Below are 23,064 nucleotides of genomic sequence, written 5' to 3'. Positions count from 1 at the left end.
ATATTCTCTTTGCTTTGTGTGATGTGACTTTTCACCATGGTATTTAGTGTTTAAATAGAAGATTATCAGCATTGTATACTCTAATAATGCATATTATTACTATTCTATTTAAGTAATGGGCTGAGAAAATTGCTCCATTGGTAGAGATGGCTTGCCTGATTACCGGAGTTCAGTCCTGAGGGTCCACATGGTAGAAGGTTTTCCTTTGACCTCAACACCCATGCGCAAAATAAAAGCTCATTCTCATCTATGAGATTTAAAAAAAAATTTGTCAGGGGTTCTCAGGAAGAAAATAGGAGATGTGAACACAAGTTTTTCAAGAATGGTGCCTTTATAAACCAAGCAGGGAACTTCAAGAAAGTAAATTGCAAAGAATATTTAGAAAAATGTCAGACAAAATTTAATATTGTACAAAACCCAAAAAAAAAGGTAACAGGTAGCTTTATCTTCATCAGTATTTTATTTCATTGAAATTTTAGTAAGTCTGGTTCCACAGATAGGCTGTATTGGATTAATTTTTACCCCAATGAAGGATCCATAATGCAGCCTATATATTTCCTTTTTAAGTGCATACAGTAAGCTTTTTTTAAAAAAATTTTTAATGTCCATTGGTGTTTTGCCTTCATGTGAGCTTCCGTGTGGATGCTGGGAATTGAGCACAGGCCCTCTGGAAAGAGCAGTCAATGCTCTTAACCTCTGAGCCATCTTTCCTACCCCCAAATATGTATTTTTGAATAGCTGATCAACTAACTATTTTACCATGACATCACATGTAAATTTCCAGTGTAATGAGGTTTAATTCATATCAGTGTTTCAGGATACCATTCATTGTAATGTTCTAAGATATGGTGGACCTAACGACTTATTTTTGGCCTGTTTTTTAAGTGTTTTTGAAAAGATACCTGACTTGTCAGAACATACCCTAGATCTGGGAAAGCAGAGCCAGGCAGATCTCTGTGATTCCATCCAGTATGTTCAGAGATTAAAGAGATCATTGGAGAGATGGAGAGATCGCTCTTCAGAGCAATTCCCAACAATCACATGGTGGCTCATAACCATCTATAGTGAGATCTGGTGCTCTCTTCTGGTATGCAGTTGTACATGCAGGCATAACTCTGTATACATAATAAAATAAATCTTTAAAAAAGTAAAAGTAAAAAAATACAAATAGCTAATTTACCAGCATTCAGGAGCCAGAGGTAGGGTTAGTCTGTCTATAGAGGGAGTTCCAGGATGGCCAGGGCTGTCAACACAGAGAATCTCTGTCTCAAAAAATAAAACCAACCAAAGATAGCTGACATTCATTGAATATTAATCATAAGAGATTGGTTTTAAGTAGTTACTTGCTATAGTTTAAATAGAAGCCCTTAACCTAAAATGACAGATGAATAGCCAGATACTAGGGAGAGGCAGTCACATTCGTGTCAGAAGGGGAGGCATGTTTGCCAGTTCATGTGAAAGGCTTCATGGAAAATTGCTAGAACTTGTTATTTGTTTGTAGGGGAAATTGCATGACTGGACATGGAGTGTAGGCCTCCTGTGGAGTTCGAGTCATGTGAACACTACAAAGGCAGCTTCTATTTTTTATAAAGTACTATTTGGAGATTGGTTTTTTATCTGTTAGATACTCTAAAATATGACTGAATTTTGAGTAGTGTTTCAGAGTTGCTCAGAATTGAAAATTTACCTAAAGTACATTATAGTTTTATGAATCAAGTTATATAGGGGAATTGCTAATTGTTAGGGTCAATACATTAAGGCATAATTTATTATTTTTGTGGGTGGGTTATATCATTGCTACCAATTATTGCTGCTGCCATTTACATAATACCTCTTCTATTATTGTTAATAATTGTCTATATTATTGTTAATTCTGCCTTTTTTGTTTTCTTTTTGAGTTGTTTTGTTTTTGAGACAGGGTTTCTTTGTATTACATTGGCTGTCCTGGAACTTGCTTTATAGACCAGGCTGGCATTAAACTCACATAGGTATATCTACCTCTTCTTGAGGTTAAAGGCATCCACTACCATAGCCTGTCTGCTGCTTCTCAACAATAGGTCTTAGAATTAGATCACCTATTTTTTAATTGAGAAAATTGAGAGAAGTTAAATTATTTGGCTGTAAATATGGCTTTAGAATTTGGATTGATATAAAATATGCTGTCATGGCTTGCTAAGGATAGGCATTCTTTTAATTATTAAAATTGGACCTACATTTTTATTGCTTGTAATACTTTGTATTGTTAAAGCACGTAAGCACAAGTTAGTTAATGTTAGTATAAACTCATTAAGTGGTACCTATAAAGGTTTACTTGAATTTCAACGTAAGATTTTTTTTAAGTTTATTTATTATATATACAATATTCTGTCTGTACCTGTATGCCAGAAGAGGGCACTGGATCTCATTATAGATGGTTGTGAGCCACCATGTGGTTGCTGGGAATTGAACTCATGACCTGGAAGAGCAACCAGTGCTCCTAACATCTGAGCCATCTCTCCAGCCCCAACATAAAATACTTTTAAATTTGAAGGTCAGTGATATAAACTGGCCTTAAATCAATGTATACCAATTGGTTTATATTTATAGTCATGATACCAGTTATTTTTTTTCATAATTCTTAGCTACAGTTTGTTTATAATTTACATATTTAAATTCTAAATATTTAAATATTGAATATCTAAATCTGTAGTATAAGCAGTTTGTTTCATGAAATTGTTTTGTATGTTAAGTTTTTCTTTATTTACTGTATTTGATCTGGTTTGGCCTAGATTTATTTTATTTTATTTTATCTTATTTTATTTTATTTTATTTTATTTTATTTTTTATTTTATTTTATTTTATTTTATATTTTATTTTATTTATTTTATTTTATTTTATTATTTTATTTTATTTTATTTTATTTTTGAGACAGGGTTTCTCTGTGTAGCTCTGGTTGTCCTGGAACTCACTCTGTAGGCCATGCTGGCCTGCCTCTGTCTCCCAAGTGCTGGAAAGGAGTGTGCCATCACCGCCTGAGCTGCCTAGATTATTTTGTATGTAAGTAGCTTGTGAACTACTACAAAAGCTTGTAAGTAGCTTTTGATTTCTATAGGGTATAGATAATTTCTTTTTTCTTTTTCTTTTTTGGCTATCCTGGATTCACTTTGTAGACCAGGATATCCTCAACTCACAGAGCTGCATCTGCTTCTGCTTCCTCCTGCCTGGGATGAAAGGCATGTGCCACCATACCCTCCTAGGGCATAGTTTCTTAACTATTGGAATTATTGAAGTATTGAGCAAACAGGTTTTTTTTTTTAATTTTTATTTTTTTTATTTATTTTGAGTAGCACTCTTGTTCATCATAAGGTGTTAGGAACATCTCCAACATCTAACATTGGATGCCAAACTACTGTCCTTGTCAGTGGTATCAAGTAAATAATGTTGTGACTGCCAGCTGGTGAGAACTACTTTTGTAGCTAGAACTATTTTGAAGAACCCCTAAAGCTCACTGTATGTGTAGTGTTTCCAAAGGGTGGTTGAATCTTTTGTCTTTAGAACTTTTAATTATCTCTCACATCCATTCCCTCTCCTCCTTCCTCATCATGTGTGCCTGTGTGCCTTTAAAAAAAATCTGGCATGGTCATTGTAGTCAAATGCTTTACCATTGAGCCATATCCCACACTTTCTCAATTTTGATTTAAAGAAAAGAGTAGTTAAAAAACATAATGTAACTAGAATTTGAAAACTTGTTTTGCAAGACAGGGTTTCTCTATGTAGTTCTGCTGTCCTGGAACTCACTCTGTGGACCAGGCTGGCCTTGAATTCACAGAGATCCTCCTGCCTCTGCCCTCTTTCTTGGTCTAACAATTTTTAAGAGATTTTTTTTCCCAGTTATAGAAGCTACTGTTTTGTGGGGATTATTTAGTGGGCCTTATGAGGTTCTGGAGTGGATTGAACACAGCAGCCTTATGTACTGATTTAAAAAACAAAAGTATGTAACAAGTGATATTGTTGGATTGCATTTTTTTATTTTACTTTTATTTTATTTTTTGAGATGGCTCCTCTACATAGCTCTGCCTGTTCTGGAACTCACTATGTAGGAGCAGACTGGCCTCTGGACTCAAAAGAAATCTGGTTCTTCCTCTCAAGTGCCAGAACTAAACACATGTGCCACTACCCCTGGCTTTTAATTTACTTTTAAGAAGACTTTGTGAGGCTGGTCATGTATTCAGTGATGGAAAACTTGTCTAGTTTGTGGGAAGCTCTAGATGCTATCCTCAGCACTGCAAAAAAGAGACTTTGGTCTCTGGCCAATGTTAACGTGCACATTGGCTTCTCTGGCATGTCACTCCTTTGTAAAGTATATCCTTATTTTCTGAGAACATACTGATCGTATTGATCTCAGCACCTCAAAGACCTACCTTATTAGAGTGGTAGAATAGTAAATAAAGGGTAGGTAACAATCCTAGGTCAGGACTGAGTACAGTTACGTCACTGGTGGAGAGCTTGCCTAAGGCTGGCTTCTATTAGCAGTAGAATAGGGGGAACTAGGGGCAGCGCATGGAGTGTCATGGGTGTTCTGAGGTTATGCGAATACAAGAGGTTCTTGGGCTGGATTCAGAAGGAAAGTTGAGAGGGACTTCAGCTCAGAGAAGTGAGAGAGGGGCTCGGGAGGACAGAGAAAGCTGTATAGCTCTTCTGTAGTTGTGAAATTATATTGTTTGTTATCTTTGGGGAAAAGCACATTTTTTAATATCAAAGTAAAATATACATACAGTATGACTGGCACTGAAATCAAGAAGCAGAATTATTATTAGCAGTGCCATAGGAACCCTACCTCCAGTTATTTTTCTGATTTTGTTTTTAAAAATCTTGGAAGGGGCCTCACTGTGTAGCCCAGGTTGACTTGAAACACTCAGTGTAGACCTGCTGGGGTTTGTTGTTGTTTTGAGACAGGGTCTCTCCTGGCTATCTTGGAACTCACAGATTCTTTGCCTCTACTTCTCAAGTGTTGGGAATAAAGGCCTGTACCACCATGTGCTGCCCTACTCTGCTGGCTTTGAACTCACTGCTGACTCATTGGTGGGATGAAAGGCATGTGCCAGTGTGCCACTATGCCCAGCCTTTCCTTATTTCTTACAGCAGATTAGTATGTTTGAGTAAAGAATAGACATGAGTATATACTGTGTGATGCAAGTTTGAAGGTTTTCAAAAAAACACCCTTAAAATTTTAAATTTTCCATCTGTATATGTGCATAAATAAGTTAGAGTGTTGGGTTTGGAGTAGAAGCCAAGAAAACTCACTTCAGAGACAGAAGCTTCAAGAGGACAACTTTCGAGAGGCAATTCTCTCCATTGTAGTCTCCATGTCTCAAAAACTCAGGTCATGAGGTTTGCAGACCAATTTTACTTGCTAAGCTATTTCAGAGGGCTCTTTGAAATTTAAAACAAACAAACAAACCTACCTCAAAGTCAAGTATGTTGACTACACCTTTAATCATAGAAGCTAGGGTTAAAGCTCTAGGGTGATTTGTGAGTTACATAGCAAATTCTAGGACAACCAGGGCTGCATAGAGAGACCCTGCCTCAAAAAAAACGAAATCCTGCTGGGTTGTGGTGATTGCTCACCCCTTTAATCCCAATCCTGGGGTGGCAGAAGCAGGCAGATCTCTGTAAGTTCGAGGACAAAACCTGGTCAGAGAGAATTTCAGGACAGCCAGAGCTACACAGAGAAATCTCCAGGTATGGTGACATGCCTATAACCCAGCATTTGGGAATTTGGAGAAAGGAGGATTAGAGGTTTAGGACCAGCCTAAATTAACATTAGACCCTGTCTCAAAAAGCCAAACTGCAACAAAACCCCAAATAAATCCCAAACCCACTTACAGAAGTGGTTAAAATTTAATAATTTTTTTAAAAACAGTTTTGAGGCCCAAAGTTTTGTTGGTCAGTGACACAGACCTGGTTAATGGTGAACTTACACCTTGTGTCTGCTCCAAACACGCTATGTAAATATTCCATGAGAATATTCTTTTTATAATAATACTATAGAGGCTCAAGACTAATGAAAGTGTAAAGAGAGTGACATTTTAATATTAGGTATTTACTTTTTCCCTCTTTATGTGAGAATTTAAACTTGCCAGGAGGAAGAGATATTTAATCCTTGGGTGTGAGGTTTATAATTAGATTTCAAATCCTGCCTGGCCTTTTCTACTAAAGTTTTGAATACTGAGTCTAGCCTTTTTTTTTTTGAGACGAGCTGGATGGGAAGTTTCTGGGGGATTCTCAGGTTTCTGCCTCCCATCTCAACGCAGGGACATTGGGGTTACTGCATTTTACAGGGGCTTTGGAGATTTAAACTCAGGTGCTAACATTTGTGTTTTACTTACTGAGCTTTTTTCCTTAGCTCCTTTGTGACTGCTTATGTAAATTTACCCTATCTTTTTAATGAAGAGCTTTGTCATCATGTGGGAACATCTCCTAGGGCAGATGGCCAAACAGAATAATGTGCTGGAAAATGTGGGCCTTAAGGTGTTGGTCTCTTTTTATTTTTATTTATTTATTTGTTGAGGCTTTTTGAAAGAGAATTTCTCTGTAGCCCTGGCTGCCCTGGAACTCTGTAGATCAGGCTGGTCTCGAATTTAGATTCGCCTGCCTCTGCCTCCCAAGCGCTGAGATTAAAGGCGTGCACCACCACTGCCTGGCGGTGTTACTTTCTTTTAGGAGATAGTTTTTTTAAACTGAGGAAGTGTGTGCTGAAAATGTTCTTCATTACCACTTCTCTTCCTTCTCTCTCCTTACCTTTTTTTTTTCTTTGAGATTACTTCTGGCTAAGAATCCTTTATATACATATTTGATATCTCTTATGTGGGTTACTTTTTAATTTATTTACTCTTTGAAACTATGGTAAAATGCACATGGCAAAATTTATAATCTGGGGCTTCGGATATAGCTCATTTGTACGGTACTTGTCTGGTATGTGCAAGGTTCTTGAGTTTGATCCCAGTACTATCCTTTAGCCCCAATAAAACACTAAATAAAGTTTGCTGGTTTAATCACTTTTAGATGTATGCTTAAGTGGTGTTAAGTATGTTTACATTATTGTGCAGCCATTACTACCATTTTTCTCCAGACCTTTTCATACTCTATTTTTTTTCAAACTGATAAAAATCTGTACACAGTAACACTACTCTTTCATCCCACCAGACAGTCACCATTTTCTGTTTTTATGAATTTGACTACTCTTGCTATATGTAACTGGTGCTTTTGTAACTGACTTGATTTCACTTAGCTGTATCCCATCTTTGCATTATAGATCTCAGCTGAGGAGATGGCTCAGTGGGTACAGTGCTGGCTGCTCAAGTGTGGGGAGTTGAGTTCTGATCCCGAGCACTCACGTAAAAGGCAGGTACAGTGGAATGCCTCTGAACCCCAGCACTGGGGATAGAGGTGCAGAGACAGGCAGATACTCGGGGCTTGCTGGTTACTCATTCTAGCTGAAATTGAAAGCTTGAGGTTCATTGAAAGACCCTGACTCAAAAAATAAGGTGGAGAGGGCCTGCAAGGAAGGCTCAGCAGGTAAAGGCGCTTGCTACCTACCAATCCTGGACCACTGATTCCTAGAATCCAAATAGTAGAACTGGAGAATTGACTTCTGCAAGTTGTCTTCTGACCCCTCCATGCTTGTGCCATGGCATATGCACATCCCTTTTCCAGAAAATAAATACATATAAAAATAAGTGAATGTCTGTAGAGGAACACATCTGATATTGACTGCTAGTTGTGTGTGCATTACACAGACACACAAACAATTAAAAATTGTGTTGTGACTCAGCTGTCAAGAACAGGTACTGCTTCTGCAGAGGAGCCAGGATTGGTTCTAGCACTCACTTTGGGCTGTTCACAACCTCTTGTGACTCTAGCTGCAGTTTATCCACTATTCCTCTTCTGGCTACCCTGGACACTGCACTCACATGGGCCACATGGACACACATCTGTGTATGTAATTAAAAATGAAAAAGGGCCAGGTGTGGTGGTGCACCCCTTTAAGCCCTGCTTTTGAGAGGCAGAGCTTTGTGGATCTCTGTGAGTTCAAGTCCAACCTGGTCTGTATAGCAAGTTCCAGGCCAGCTGGGCCTCAAAAATACATACATGAAATATAAAAAAAAAAATGAAAAATGGTCTTGTACTATCATTTTCCTGCTGCCTATTTTATAGTCATGACCTTTATACCATTTTAGCATACCTTTCCTGGTCTATTTATTTTCAAGGCTCAGATTTATACCTTTATCCCTGTATAAACTTCAGTGTATTTTAAAGCTTGGGTAGTACTGAAATGCTTGCTGTTTAGTTGAGTTGTAAGACCTAGACCAGAGCCCTTAGTTCTTTGTTTTTCATTTTTTTCCCCCACATTTATGCCATGGCAGATGTGTGGTTGGAGAACACATCTGTGGGAGTCAAGTTCTCTACTTTCACCATATGGCTTATCCATTGAGCTATCTCAGTAGTCCTTTTCCTTATTTAAAAATGAGTTTTGTGTGTGTGTGTATGTTTGATGATTAAAGGACAATTTGTAGGGGTTGGCACTCTCCTCCCACCAGCTGGTTTAACGGGATTAAGTTCAGGTTGCTAGTATTGATTTACCTACAGATCCATTTTACTAACTCTAATTCTTTTTTATTGTTGTTGTTGAGGAAAGGTGTTTTTACATAGCTCTGGCTGGCTGCTTCTTCCAAGTCAAAGATCTCCTTCTGTCTCTTCCTCCCAGATGCTGGGGTTAAAGGCATGTGCCATCACATCCTGCCAGTCCTTTGCTTTTTTGACCTCCTAAAGCCAACTATGGTAGGTGCATATAATCCCAGCACCCAAGAAGTTGAGATGAGGCAAGAAGAAATCATCAGGAGATTAAAAGGCCTACCTGGGCCGAGCTGTGGTGGAGCATGCCTTTAATCCCAGCACTCAGGAGGCAGACACAGGTGGCTCTCTGAGTTCCAGGTCAGCCTGGTCTACAGAGCGAGTTCTAGGACATCCAAGGCTACATAGAGAAACCCTGTCTTGAAAAATAAAAACAACAGCAAAGACCTATGTGGACAGGGAAATGAAATTCTGGTTCAAAGAAAGAAAGAAATGAAACTTATTTATACTAAAACACTACCTCTTTTATTTATTTATTTTTATTTTTTTAAGGTAGGGTGTCATGTAGACTATGCTGACTTTGAACTTAATGTATAGCCCTGGCTGGTACTGAATCTCCTAACTCTCTAGCCTCCATTTTCCAAGCACTGTGATATAGGTCATGTGTGTCACCATATGTGGCTAAAATGCCACTTAAGTCTTTCTTAAACCCTCAGTTTACCTGTTCTGTAGCTCACTGTCATAGTTCATTAGTGTACTCAGTACATTATTAATTGTACTTAACGTCTGTCTGTTTTTGATAGACTTTTAGAAGAAAACTTGAAAATTCTTAGAATCCTCTTTTCTTAAGCATCTTGCAAGGTTCCTGGAATGTAATAGCTTGATATTTTAAAGTGTTGTCACTTCATACCTTTGATAGGTTTGATAAGTTTGCTTTTGTGCCTCGCTCTACTTTTCCCCCCATGCTTGAGGCAGAATCTTTTGTGTATACGCTGTCCTCAAACTTGAAATGTAACTGAGGGTGACCTTGAACTTTTGAGCCTTTGTCTCAAGTGTTAAACCTGTATGGAGTTATACAGTTATACATATTGCACCAACATATTCTGTTTATGGGGTATAGATATTGAACTCCTAGAGTTTTGTCATGCTAGGCAAATGTTCTACCAACTGAGAGCTACATCCTAACCCTACTGTGATTTTTTTTTTTTTTAAAGTAGAAGTTTTTTTGGAGACAGGGTTTTCCTGTGTACCCCTGGCTGTTCTAGACTTTATTGTTCAAGAGGCTGGCCTTGAATTGAGAGATTTGTCTGCCTTTAACTCCTGAGTGCTGGGAGGCGTGCATCACCACCAAAGCACATTTTTAAAAAATGTGTGTGTGTTTGTGTGTGTCTGAGCAAGTCAGAAGAATGCATCAGGTCCCCCTGGAGCTGAAGTTAGGGGTGGTTGTAAACCACCATGTGAATACTGAGACTAGAACCCAGGCTCTTTGCAAGAACAGTCAGTGCTGTTAACCACTGACCCATCTCTTTAGTCCCTAGTATTAAAAAAAGGGTAGAACAATTTCTACATCTGTTATTTCCAGTTTATTACCGATATACATGGGCAAGAATTTTGTGTGTATATGTGAGTGGTATATACTGATTTCTCATTCAATGTTTGGATGTTGTTTAGACGTTTTTATAAATATTTGTTTTGTAACTAAATTTTCATTTATTCATTCTTTCAAATGAAAAAGGGCTTACAAATTAGCCTCAGCCTTTTTAATGTTGGGATTACAGGTTTATGCCATGTCTGGTTTCTTTCTTTCTTCTTTTTTTCTTTTACTAAACTTATTCATTTGTTCATTTTACGTACTGATCACAGCTTCCTCCCTCCTCTCCTCCCGCCCCTACTTTTTCACCCTCTTTTTCCTTTCTCCCTTTGCCTTCTCAAAAAAGGGGAGCCTCCCATGTCTGGTTTCTAATTAACCTAAGTGCTCCCTCAGACCTCCTCCCCATGCAAGGCAGCAGTGGTTGGCCTGGAACTCACTATGTGGAACAGGGCTTGAACTGAACTCTGCCTAGAGTGTTGAGATTAAGGGTGTGTGCCACCACGTCCACACACCTTTTTTTTTTTTTTTTAATGTCTCTGGATTTGATCATTCTTTTGTCATAAGTTTACCTTGAGTTGCTGCATTACCCTCTATATCCCCCATAAGAACTGGGATGTTCCAGCTGTGATGGTGTGAGACCTTAATCCCAGCACTTGGAAGGCAGCAGAGGCATCTCGGAGTTCGAGGCCATCCTGGTCTGTAGAGAGTTCTAGGACAGCCAGGGCTACACAGAAACCATGTCTTGACCCCCCCCAAAAAAAACAAAAAACAAAAAACAAAACCCAATAACAGTAACAACAACAGACTCCAAAAAACCTAGAGATGGATCATTTGAGTATGGAGAGCCAATTTATTGATACCCCATTCTTCATTGATAAGCACATTGTGGATAAGTAGGAGGCACTTGTTTTCCTCAATAAATCTAAGGATTTTGGGGGAGCTTATCCCAACCATCATGAAAGTAGTACATTTTGTTCTCCTGAGAGTAGGAGGAGTATAAATTGTTATAGATGTCTCCAGGTCAAGTTGCACATCTATAGGCTGCTAATGTAGTTGGGTCCTCTATTTAGAAAATTGAATGTCCAGGTCAATAACTAGGAAGCAAGATGGTTAAAAGGGAATTGCTTTGACTTTATTTTGTTGTTTTCCTCTTTGAAGATCTCAAGGGGCACCTAAATAGTATGTATGACATCATCTGTGTCCCTGTGGAGTTCTTTTGTTTGTTTAACTTCCTATTTTTTATTTATTCAGCAGATATTTATTGAATGCTGTTTAGGTGGTTAATAAAATAGACATAGCCACTGCTTTACTGAGTAAATTTTGGCCTACCAAAGCAGTGAGAAACTGAACAGCTAATTTTAAGTGTGTGTATACCTTAAGGGAGGCTGTAAGGTTGAGTAATTTAATTTAACCTCAGGGAGAGAGTTCTTTGGGAATAAGTCTTACAGCCATACCTTGAGGGTGAATTTGAATAAAATTAGTTCTGTTAGGAGGATCAGCTATATATGTTTTGACAGCTGATAATCATAACAACTAAAGATGAAAAAAAAATCAGTTACTCTTTTCCTTTCCATTCCCTACCCCTCTCTTTTCTTTCTCTTTTTGAGACAGGGTTTCTCTGTGTAGCCTTGGCAGTCCTGGACTCAATTTGTAGACCAGGCTAGCCTTGTACTCACAGAGATCCTTCTGCTTCCCTGAGTCCTGGGATTACAGGCGTGCTAATTGCTAGCATGCCCATTCTTCTTTTTTTTTTAATTTCAATACAGGGTTTTTCTGTGTATCCCTGGTTGTCCTGGGAGTAGTTCTGAAGATCAGGCTGGCCTAGAACTCGGGGAACGCCCTGCCTTTTGCCTCTTTAGTTCTGGGATTAAAGGTGTGTGTCACCACATCTGGCCATATTTTTCTTTTTTAATATTTTGACATATTAGTACTAGTAGACATTGGTAGTCTCACTATGTAGCCCTTGAACTGTTAAGGTCAGTATTCAAAGTAGGAATGAGTTCTGTTTAAGCAACTAAAACATTATAGCTAGAAGTTTGTGTGCAATGATGAAAGATGAACTTGGAAAGATGATAGGATCTAGATCAGATAAAAGGTTTTAAAAGAGAAGTTTGGGTTTGGAAACCATTGGAGGGTTTAAAGGAAAAGGCAAAGTTTGGGTGGTTTTGTGTGTGTGTGTGTTTTGAGGGTAAAGGATCTAGAGTAGCAGTTTTCAACCTTCCTAATGCTGCAACCCTTTAATATAGTTTTCTCATGTTCTGGTGACTCCAACCATAATTTTGTTGCTACCTCTTAACTATAATTTTGCTATTTTTATGAATTATAATGTAAATATCTAATATTCATCCTGTTTGCAGGTTGAAACTCAAGATAGTATTCAGTAGTTTAGACAATTAGGGGAAGTTTGAAGGAGGCATTCCAAGTGGCTTTAGATTTGTGGTCCATCTGTGTATGTGACCTCAAACTGCGTGCTCCAAACTGGTCTTAGCCTTGACCTTGTGATCTCAGCCTTCCTTATAGAAAGGCATCACCATGTCCAGCTAATAGACTACTTCTCATGTTCGGTTTACAGTCCTTAAGGATGTGCCTTTTGTTTAAATTTTCAAAGTGGTTGTCCAGACAATATGTCTCAACTGCAGCAGGCTAGGACATATGCAGCAGGCTAGGACATAAGACAGTTGAGTTTGCCTCCTTCAAACAACTTTCTCATAGGTCCTTTTCAATAACTTCTGATCCTACTTTTGAAAATCTTATTACTGAAGTAAGGTAGATTGAGAAATATAATTTAAGACTGGTAAGATCTTTCATCTGGTAAAGAAAGGTGCTTGTTGCCAAGCCTAATGACCCGAGTTTGATCCCTGGGACTTGAATGGTGGAAGGGACTACCCACTACAAATTGCCTTATCTCCACATGCCTCCCACCCCATGCACAGATAAGAATGTTCAAAAATGTATTTTGGTGATTACATTGCTCCCCTGCTAAAACCAGAGTTTTGTTAGTAAAAAAGAAAAGGGGTCACTGGGCATGGTGCTGAATGCCTGTAATCCCAGCGCGTGGGGAGGCAAACACAGGCAGGTCTCTATGAGTTCAAGGCCAGCCTGGTCTACAGAGAACCCTGTCTCAAAAAAAAAAAAAAAAAAAAAGGCAGGAGGGGATTGTTCCTAAATCAGGTCTTTTTGTATAGACCAGGCTGAATTTCAGTTCAGATCTTTCTACTTGTTTCAAGTGCTGGCACCACATATTTGTGATACCTCATCTGCTTGAGAAGGGATTTTTAGCTTGCTGTGGGGAATGGGTAGGAAAACACTTAGAATGATAATTTGGGAAACTGTCTAGGTTACTTGGACAAGAGATGATAGTAAATTAGGTTAGAGTTGAGTAGGAAGCTGAAGAGTAGTGGTAGTATTCTGATATGCTTAAATGGTAGAAACAACAACATTTAATGTATTAGAAAAACACCTAAATCTTTGTTTTTAGTAATTAATGGTGATGCTTATCTGAGATGGGAGAGATGGAGAAGAGCAAGAATTATGCTGTGTCCTTTTTAGATTTATGTTTGGAAATAGCAAGCAATGGGTTTATGAATCTGGAGCTGAGATCTGGAGAGACATAGGTAAGGTAAGTAGGTGATATATTTAAAGCCTCACCTGGGTAATCTTAGGGGGAAATTGCCTAAAGTAAAGAAAAGTATTAGGATGAAGTCCTGTTTTTTTGTTTTTAGCCCTTTGCACGTACTGAAATTGAAACCGAAGCAAACTAACAGAATGAGCTAATACTTGGGGTAAGAAAAGAAGTGCATGGTGTTACTAAAGCCAAGAAAAGAATGTTAGGAGGAAATTGGCCTGTTATGCTGCTGAAAGGAAACTGACCATTGGCTTTTCAACTTAATGACCATTTGTGTCCTTGCCAGTTTTTATTGGAATGGTGAAGAGAAGTCTGATAGGAGTGTATTACTGAAAGATGGGGTGAGAGGGTGACATTAAGAGTTTCGCTTAACAGGAGACTAGAGAAGAGAGGCCATATAAAACTGGTACATCAGGCTTGAGGGAGGGGTCTTTGGAAAGAGGTATGGCAGATGAGAAATTGAATTGTTTGTTGGTGGGTAGGAGAATCTGATTATGCTGGAGAGTAGTCAGAATTTCTTTTTTTTATTTTTCAAAAACATTGCTTGGGAAGTGGCAAAGTTCTTGAAAAAGAACAGGAGAAGGGTGGTATCATAACAATGGGAAGAGAGACACATAGGACAACGGTAAGTTTCCATAGGGATTAGTGGTCTGCACTTTACAGACCAATTAACAGCAGTTGTGCTTTCTCTAACAGGGGGGTCATGGTGGCTTGGGACAAGACGAAACTTAAAAAAATTTTTTTTAGTTAATTGGAATATGAATTTTAACTATCTTGAGGGCTTGTGAGTGCCATGAAAAAGAAAACATCAGGATTGTCAAGAATATTTTATTTTGTAAGAGAGTGTTAATAACAGTTGTCCCTAAGGAGAAAAGTGAGGACTTCAGAAATGATCAGTGTTCATGTGGGATGGGGCCAGCTGTTGGGTTTGCAGTGCTAAAGAAAGTGAGCTTACTTCAAGGCAAATGGGAGTCTGGGACCATTGAAATAATTTGGGGGAATGTCTAATTTTTGTTGACAAAAATCAGTGAGATTATCATAAGAATGAGGGTTTGTGGTTTATTGTCAACAGCATAGTTCTTTCTATTTAATCTTTGTGAGAATTTAAAAAATGTTCAAAGATGGTGCTGGAGAGATTTCTCAGTGGCTAGGACCATTTGCCACTCTTTCAGGGGATCTGGGTTTGATCCCAGTACCCATGTGGTGGCTTACAACGATTCATAACTCCACTTTCAAAGGATCTGATGCTCTCTTCTGATCTCTTCAGGCCTAAGGCATGCCTAAATGGTGCACATGCATCCATGTAAGCAAAACACTCATACATATAAATTTTCAAACTTAGTAGAAGAAGATGATGAAAGTAAGCTATATAGTTTTTCATCTATTAGAGCAGTGGTTTGCAGCTTCCCTAATATTGCAACCTTTTTCTGTGTGTGGGTGCTTGAGACAGATTTCTTTGTAGTCTTTACTTGTTTTTTAGACCAGGTTGGCCTCAAACTCACAAAGATCCACCTGCCTCTGCCTCAGTGAATGCTGGAATTAAGGCTTGAGCTCCCATGCCCAGCTCTTTTGTTTATTTTATTTTATTTTTTTTTTTGGTTTTTATGTTGCAGTCTTTTAATACGATTCCTTATGTTAATGGTGACCCCAACATTAAAACTATCTTGAAGCTACTTCATAACTAATTTTCTATTGTTATGAATCGTAATGTAAATATCTTTTATATGGAATATCTGATATGTGACCCCTGGGAAAGGGTTGGTTGACTCAAAAGTTGATAACTGCTTTACTGGATTGTTTCTGATGCCAAGATCAGTCTTTTATTTGTAGTCCTGGTGATTCTCTTAATTGTAACTCAAATTTATGAGCTAAACTTCTGGAATGAAGATTAGAGTCTCACAACAGCGTAATGCAGCCATGACCATTCAGACCTTTACAGCCATTGAAGCAGGGCAGTCTCCCCAAGCATGGTTGGCTACCATAAAAAGCCAAAATGTTATGCTCAGGATGCGAGGCTAAGCACTGCACTCAGGGTCAGCCGCTTTCGACCCAGAGAAGAGCATGTCTGATTGCATGCAGGTTGATGCCCCAGGTCCTGCCTCTGAGAAAAAGGTATTGGTTGGGTCTGATGCTCTTTGGGTGGATGACACCTAAATGAACATCAGTACAAAGTCCCAATTTATTTCTAATATCAGAGATCAGACCTCTACTCTTGCCTGATGCGTCTAAAACAAAAAGGGGGAACTATAGAGAGCTGCGGAATGTTGTGCCTTAAAGATGGAGCTGGTTTCTGCCTTCCACCTTCCCGATGGTGAGTGCTCTCTGTCACAAACAATTCCACATTTGGCTAAGGCTGAGGATCTGGCTTACTTCCATGTATGTGGACCTATCTGCATTGCCCACGAAGCACGCTGGGGTTGGCTACCCAGAGGCTATTTAAGCTGTGGGCTGGCTTTCCCCAGGGTCAGATGATTGTTCAAGGTTCCTGAATAAACTGCATTGAAAAAAAAAAAAAAAAGAAAATTCCATCAGGTATGATGGTGCTTAATTTTTGGTTTTTGAGACGAGATTTTTCTGTGTAGCGTTGGCTGTCCTTGACTTGAACTCACGGCAGTCTGTCTGCCTCTGCCTCCCGAGTGCTGGGATTAAAGGCATGTACTACCTGGTGCAGCTGATGGTAGTTTTTATTCCTGTTCACTGGGATGCAGAGGCATGAAGACCCCAGCTTAAAGGCTAACTCTCTCAGAAAATGGTTCTAGGGGTATCTGCTCTGTCCAATCACATATTTCCAGTATTGGGAAGAGAGGCTTTTCCATCATCAACTGGGATAGTTACTCTGGTGCTATTTTATTAGCCTTGGCCAGTTTATATTGTCATAATCAAACTATAGTAGATAGGGACTCAAATTTATTTCTTAGATGTCTGTGAAACAAGATGGCAGAATGGCTAGGCTCTGGTACAGGCCCTTTTGGCTTGTTGTAGGTGGCCACCTTTAGGTTTGTCTTCATTAGGAGAGGTGGGGAGCAAGCTCTTGGCGTCCTCTTACAAAGGCAATCCCTAGTAGTGCCAAAAGCAAAAATGGAATGTGTTGATTATTCTGTACTTGCCTTTTTTTTTTAAAACAAACAAACAAACAAAAACTTATTAGTTTACCTTTAGAGATTGTCTTATGTTCACAGTGTCTTACGTGAAAGGACACTGTGACCACAGTAACTCTTAAGAAGGACAGTATTTGCCTGCATGTATGTATGTGCACGGAACTGGATATGTTACAGATGGTTGTGAAAACAACCTTATGAGTGCTGGGAACCAAGCCTGGGGTTACCTGCAAGAGCAGCATCTTAAATAGCCATCTTCCCAGCCCCTTTTGTTTTTGTTTTGAAGCTGGGTTTCACTATGTAGACCTGGCTTGCCTTGAAACTGTAGAATTCTGCCTGCCTCTGCATCCCAAGTGCTGAGTGGGATTAAAGGCCTATGCCATCACATCCAGTACATATTACTTCAAAATTTTTAACTTTTAACTTTATTCTTTTTATTTACCCACTTACCCACTTATCTATTTATGTAATCTAATCTAATCTAATCTGTATCTATCTATCTTTTTATTTTTGAGACAGGGTTTTTCTGTATAGCCCTGGCTGTCCTGGATTCACTTTGTAGACCACAGCTGGCCTTCAACTCACAGAGATCCACCTGCCTCTGCCTCCCTGAGTGTTGGGATTATAGGACTGTGTGAAAATCCAGTGTGAGATTATTTAATGGTCTAAGTAAGGTCAAGAGAAAGATATGAATTAAGGGTGATAGGAAGTAGGCTTGGTGGCACATACCTTTAATCCCAGGAGCTCAGTGAGCTTTAGGCCAGTCTGGTCTACATTGTAAGTTTCAGGATAGCCAAGGCTACATAGTTTGATCCTGTATCCTGTGGCCACCTTCCCCCATACCCCAAAAAGAGAACACTAGGAAGTAATGTTTAAGTCTTTGTTACTAAATATTTCTATATATGATCTTAGAGCAGTGGTTCTCAACCTTGCTAATGCTGCAACCTTTTAAGATAGTTTCTCATGTGGTGACTTCCAACCATAACATTATTTTCACTATGTATTTTAATCTTATTAAAAGCTTTCCCCCATTAAAACTGCTGGGTGACTTTTAAAAGATTCAGATTGAATTGTCAGGTCACTTCAGTTTTCCCTCATCCTTTTAATCTTGTATTATCATGCTCTTGTCTACTTCTTACTGCCTCATTCTTATGTTGTGCATTTTAAAATTTTTTTTAATTGGGGACTTTTCAGTTTGTAACATGGTGAACCCCTTCTTTTGTTTGCTCAGGATGGACTTCATTCCTGATAGGTCAAGTTTCTTTTTTTCCCCCTTTTGGTTTTCCCACACTGGGTTTCTCTATGTAGCCTTGCCTCTCCTGGAACTCTCCGTAGACCAGGTTGGCCTTGAACTCACATATCAGCCTGCCTGAGTTTCTTGAATGCTGGGATTAAAGGTCCCCTCTCTCCCACCTATTCTCATGGTTTCTTATACACTTGAAAGTTAAATAATTGCTTGTTCTATATCTTTATACTAACAGTACTTGTAATAATGCCTTAAAAGTAGTTGTTAGGAAATATTCACAAAATCATTCAATTCAGGGACTGGTATAGTACTTGCTTAACATGCAGGAAGATAATGGGTTCAGTCTGCAGCAGCACATATATTGGATGTGGCAAATGTCTGTAATCCCAGCCTCTGGTAGGAAATTGGTTAGGGGCTAGAGAGGAGGATTAAAATTCAGTCATTTTTTTGACTGCATATCCACTTTGAAGCCAGCCCTGGAACACATAAGACCTTGACTCAAAGAAACTCTATAATTTCATTTTGCATTTTAGGTTTTGAAGTATGATGACTGAAATGAAGATTAATAATATTAACCTCATTACTGTAACTGTAAAAGCTATCGTTTTCTGGTTCTCTAGCTAGAATAGCATTCTCTATATAATACTGTAGCTACTAGCCACATTTGACTTTATCACGTTTTTAGAAGGTGCTTTTTATTTTTACATTAGCTTTACAGTACTATTTTGTCTTTTTTTGGCTGGGGCGGTGGCTCACATTTAGAGGTCAGAAAGCAGCACCTTCCAAAAGTTGTTTCTTGAATTCTACTATGTAGGTCTCAAGGCTCACACTCTGATTGGCATGTGCTTTAAAATACTGTTGAATAGTATTGATTTACAGCTTAATTTTTTTTGAGATTGGGTCTCATTGTGGTGTTGTCTGACCTGAATTGTAGACCAGGCTGCCTCTTATAGTGCTAGTATTAAAGCTTGTGCTCTACACCAGGGTTACAGCTTGTTCTTAATGACTGTAGGTGTGTTTGTGCCTAGCCTCACTCTCCTAGCCTCACTCTCACTCTGTTTTAGTCCCTTGGTTTTCATGTCAGCTTTTCTTGGGGAACATTACATGCACTCTGCTTCAGACTTTTCAAAATCTCTTTAGGGACTGTAGGTGTAACTCCAGAAGTCTGCTTATGCTCAAGGCACCTGGATGTGATCATTTCACCAAATGTTTAGAGAAAAATCTTGGCTTAGTTCCTAAATCAAAGTAAGAGGTAAATAATGTGTCTTAAATTTTGAGAAAATAATGGTGAATGAAAGGTAGAGAATGTGTCTGCCTCAAGATATGGTTGAGAGTGTTTATTGAGGGAGAGTATAGTTATAAGCATCTGGAATGGTCTTTACTAAACTTGGGCATGAGAGGAGGGGGCAGGGAGTGTAGGAGAAAGAAAAATAGAGGTGCCAAGTGGATCAAGATCCAGGAGATCCAGGACTGGAGGCAAAAAGACTGAGTTATAATAGGGAAGTAGAAGAAGCCCAGCCCTGACAGCAAACATGGAGAGGATCATGAAAGCTCAGGCTCTCCAAGACAACTCAACAATGGGTTATATGGCAGCAAAGAAATACCTGGAGATAACCCTGATTACTCCATTACTGAAACCTTAAGACAAAAGGCAGAGGCTGACAAGAATGACAAGTCTGTGAAGGATCTGGTCATCTTGCTGTATGAAACTGCACTCCTGTCTTCTGGCTTCAGTCTGGAAGATCCCCAGACACATGCTAACAGGATCTACAGGATGATCAAGCTTGGTCTAGACATTGATGAGGATGATCCTACTGTGGATGATAGCAGTGCTGCTGTAACTGAAGAAATGCCAGCCCTAGAAGGAGATGACCACACATGGAAGAAGGAGACTAAGCCTCACCCTGTTTACACTTACCCTCATTCCTTCTGATATTATATTTTCCAGGGTTTTTGTTTGTTTTTGTTAACATTTAAAACATCTATGGCATGAAAACTAAGGGAAGATAAAATTCCTTTCTACTTGTGATACTGTGAGGCTATAGGTTTGATTCCACAGGTTGGTGGAACATTTGTTTTAAGACACAATGTAACCTACTCTTAACTTGGTGGTCTGAAGTGTTTGGCTGTTGAGCTGGATTGCTTAGTAGATTAAATCATTTGTCACTTTAAGTGTTCTGAGATGTACATGTTTAGAAAGGACAAAAATTAAGGCGGCTTAAGTTTCATCTTACAATTTTTTTTCATCCCTTGTAGTTTTAATTCTGCATGTACTAGTCTTAGAAGAACACAAGTTAAAACAACTTGACAGAAGAATTCCCCTTGTGGCTTGTTTTTCAAAGTAGGGAGAACAAACCCTAAACTTCCTCCCTAGGTCTTGTAACTCAGCAAAGCTTGTGAATGGAAATAGTGCCCAACCACATTCTGCTTTAAAAGGTAAATACAAATGAGATAAAAAAGAAAAAGAAAAAGGGAGGGGGGAAGCCCAGCCCCTTGGAGGGGGAGGGGTTTAGGGAAGGAGCCAGCTGAGAAGTGCTAGGAGGAGCCACAGGTGTTGACTAAGACTTGCCCCAGATTTCTTTGAGACTTAACAGAAGGTAATAAATTTCTAAGCCTTAAAAATCTTTATTTCAAACAAGTTTTGGAGAATCGAATTCTTCTCTTCCTTCAACTTGCTGTTTTAATTTTTCTTTCATCAAATTCTTCTCTCAATATTCTGGTCCACTTTCTCTTCCTCTAAGACAGGTTTGCATTATATAGAGGAGGCTGGCATAGAATTCACCTTCTGTCCATGTCTGGTTCCTAGCAGTCCTCTTGTGTCAGCTCCTCAAGTGCTGGGATTATAAATTTGAGCAACTATGCTCATTTTAAATTAATACTTATATCAGGGTTGGAATGATGCAACTCAGTGGTAGAGTTACTGCTCTAGTTGGTGACATAGACCTAGGAGAGTGTAGCTGAAGTCTCATGAAATTGCCAACTTTATTCAGGGCTTCAGAGGATTTATATCTGAGGATATTCTAAGGGTCATGTGAACAAAGGTCATTTGAACAAAGTTCAGGTAAGTTCAAGCTGTATACAGTCATGAAAACAACCAGGCTTGGAAATGTCATCTGAGTAATAAAAGTAACATGCTAGGTACTGAAATGAACCACTCACCTTGGAGGGGCACAAAAGCACACTCCAAGAACAACCATGTATTGGAGGAAAAGCTTACAAGACCTTTTCTTTCAAGCTTTCAGAATTCTTCTCAGACAGCTTCATTAGTGGACTTCATTCAGACAGTAGAGTACTTCCATGCCTCTATAGTCTTGTCTTTCCTTCTGCTCCATCTCCCTCTCCCTCCTTTTCATTCTTTATGTGTATGAGTGCTTTGCCTGCAGATATGTTTGTGCACCACCTATATATCCGGTGCTCACAGAGGCCAGAAGAGGGTATAAGAATTCATGGAACTGGAGTGAGATAATCCTGTGGGTGCTGGGAACTGAACCTGTTTTCTTTGGAAGAACAGCAAGTGCTCTTAACCACTGAACTGCCTTTCTAGTAACCTTTCCCCATCTCTCTTTTAAGACAGGGTCTGGTCATGTAGTCCGTTGAATTGGAACTTGATGTGTAGATAGACCAGGCTGGCCCTGAACTGGAGGTGATCCTCATACTTGTGCATCTCTAGTGCTTAGGATTTTAGATCTACATTACCATGCTTAGCTTGATATTTGGATTAAAATTTCATTGTAGAATAAATGCAAGGAAAGTGTTTGTGAATTTTTTTACTTTTAAAAGATACAGTATTTGGGCTAGAGAAGACAGCTCAGTAGTTAAGAGCATTTGCTGCTTTTTTAGAGGACCTGGCTTTGATTTCCAGTACCTACTTGATGTCTCATACCCAGTTCCAGGGGAAGCCATCTGCCTCTTCCGACCTCCATGGGACAAGCAAACGTGCATGCATGGCACTCACACTCAAAACAACAAGAATAGTGTTTATGGTGTAGTAATGTGTCTCAGCTGGGTAGAACTTTCTTAACCCTAACATATGCAAAGCCTTACTTTGATCATCAATACCAAATATGTGTATGATGGCACACATCCAAAATGCTAACATTGAGTAGGCCAAATCAGAAAGATCACTACAGGTTTGAGGTTGGTCTGGGCTTCATTGGGAGACTGAAAGAACAGTAATAGTACCAATTGCTACTTTATACTTAGCATTAATATGTCAAGGATTGTTTTGTATTATTTTTTGTTTGTGTTTTTTTTTCCCATTCCTGAACATACATTAGAATCTTGTCAACCTTTTTTTTTAAACCACTTTTCTTATTTATTATGTATATTGTATTCTGTCTGCATGTACACCTGTAGGTCAGAAGAGGGCACCAGATCTCATTATAAATGGTTGTGAGCCACCGTGTGGTTGCTGGGAATTGAACTCAGGACCTTTGGGAGAGCAGTCGGTGCTCTTAACCTCTGAGCCTTCTCTCCAGCCCATGTCAGCCTTTTTTGGGGGGTTTGGGAGAAGGGTAGTGTGGGATTTAAGTTTGGGCCTGCACATGCTCTATATACCTATTCTAGCCAAGACTGCATTACATTTTGTACTTTTTCCCGTTTATTTTTACATTTGCGTGTCTATATAGGTACACATGTGTCTGTATCTACATGTAGGTGCAATGAGATCAGAGGACAGCTTGTCTTGTAGGGTTTTTTGGTTCTCTCCTACCGTGAAGATCCTAGAAAATGTCATATTTGGTGGCACCTCCTTTTACCTATTGAACCATGTGGCTGGCATCCATTTCCTTTTTCCTTCCCTTCGATTTTCTTCTTTTGAGATAAGAATCTTATGTAGTCTAGGCCAGCCTCAGATTTGCTTTGTAGCTGAGGATAATCTTCAATTTCTCTT

At 39.1% G+C, this 23,064-nt stretch overlaps 1 protein-coding gene across 4 annotated transcripts in view; it reads left to right on the top strand.

The window, feature by feature from the left end:
- The window catches only part of Ube2k (ubiquitin conjugating enzyme E2 K), a 61,362-nt gene that overhangs the window by 1,982 nt on the left and 36,316 nt on the right, over nucleotides 1–23,064 (top strand). The window contains exon 1 of one of the 4 annotated variants that reach the window (XM_060365263.1): nucleotides 8,749–8,820. The exons of 2 other annotated variants lie outside the window; for them this stretch is intronic. In XM_060365263.1, the coding sequence (XP_060221246.1) occupies nucleotides 8,764–8,820 (57 nt within the window). In that variant the 5' untranslated portion in view covers nucleotides 8,749–8,763. Of the gene's footprint in view, nucleotides 1–8,748; nucleotides 8,821–14,412; nucleotides 14,455–23,064 lie in introns of those variants that run through there. One more of the 4 variants, XM_060365264.1, reaches the window with a different exon arrangement.

Source organism: Meriones unguiculatus, chromosome 12, assembly GCF_030254825.1.
Source record: "Meriones unguiculatus strain TT.TT164.6M chromosome 12, Bangor_MerUng_6.1, whole genome shotgun sequence".
Lineage (NCBI taxonomy): Eukaryota > Metazoa > Chordata > Mammalia > Rodentia > Muridae > Meriones > Meriones unguiculatus.
Note: the sequence above shows the minus strand (reverse complement) of the source record. Positions and strands in the feature narration are given on the sequence as shown.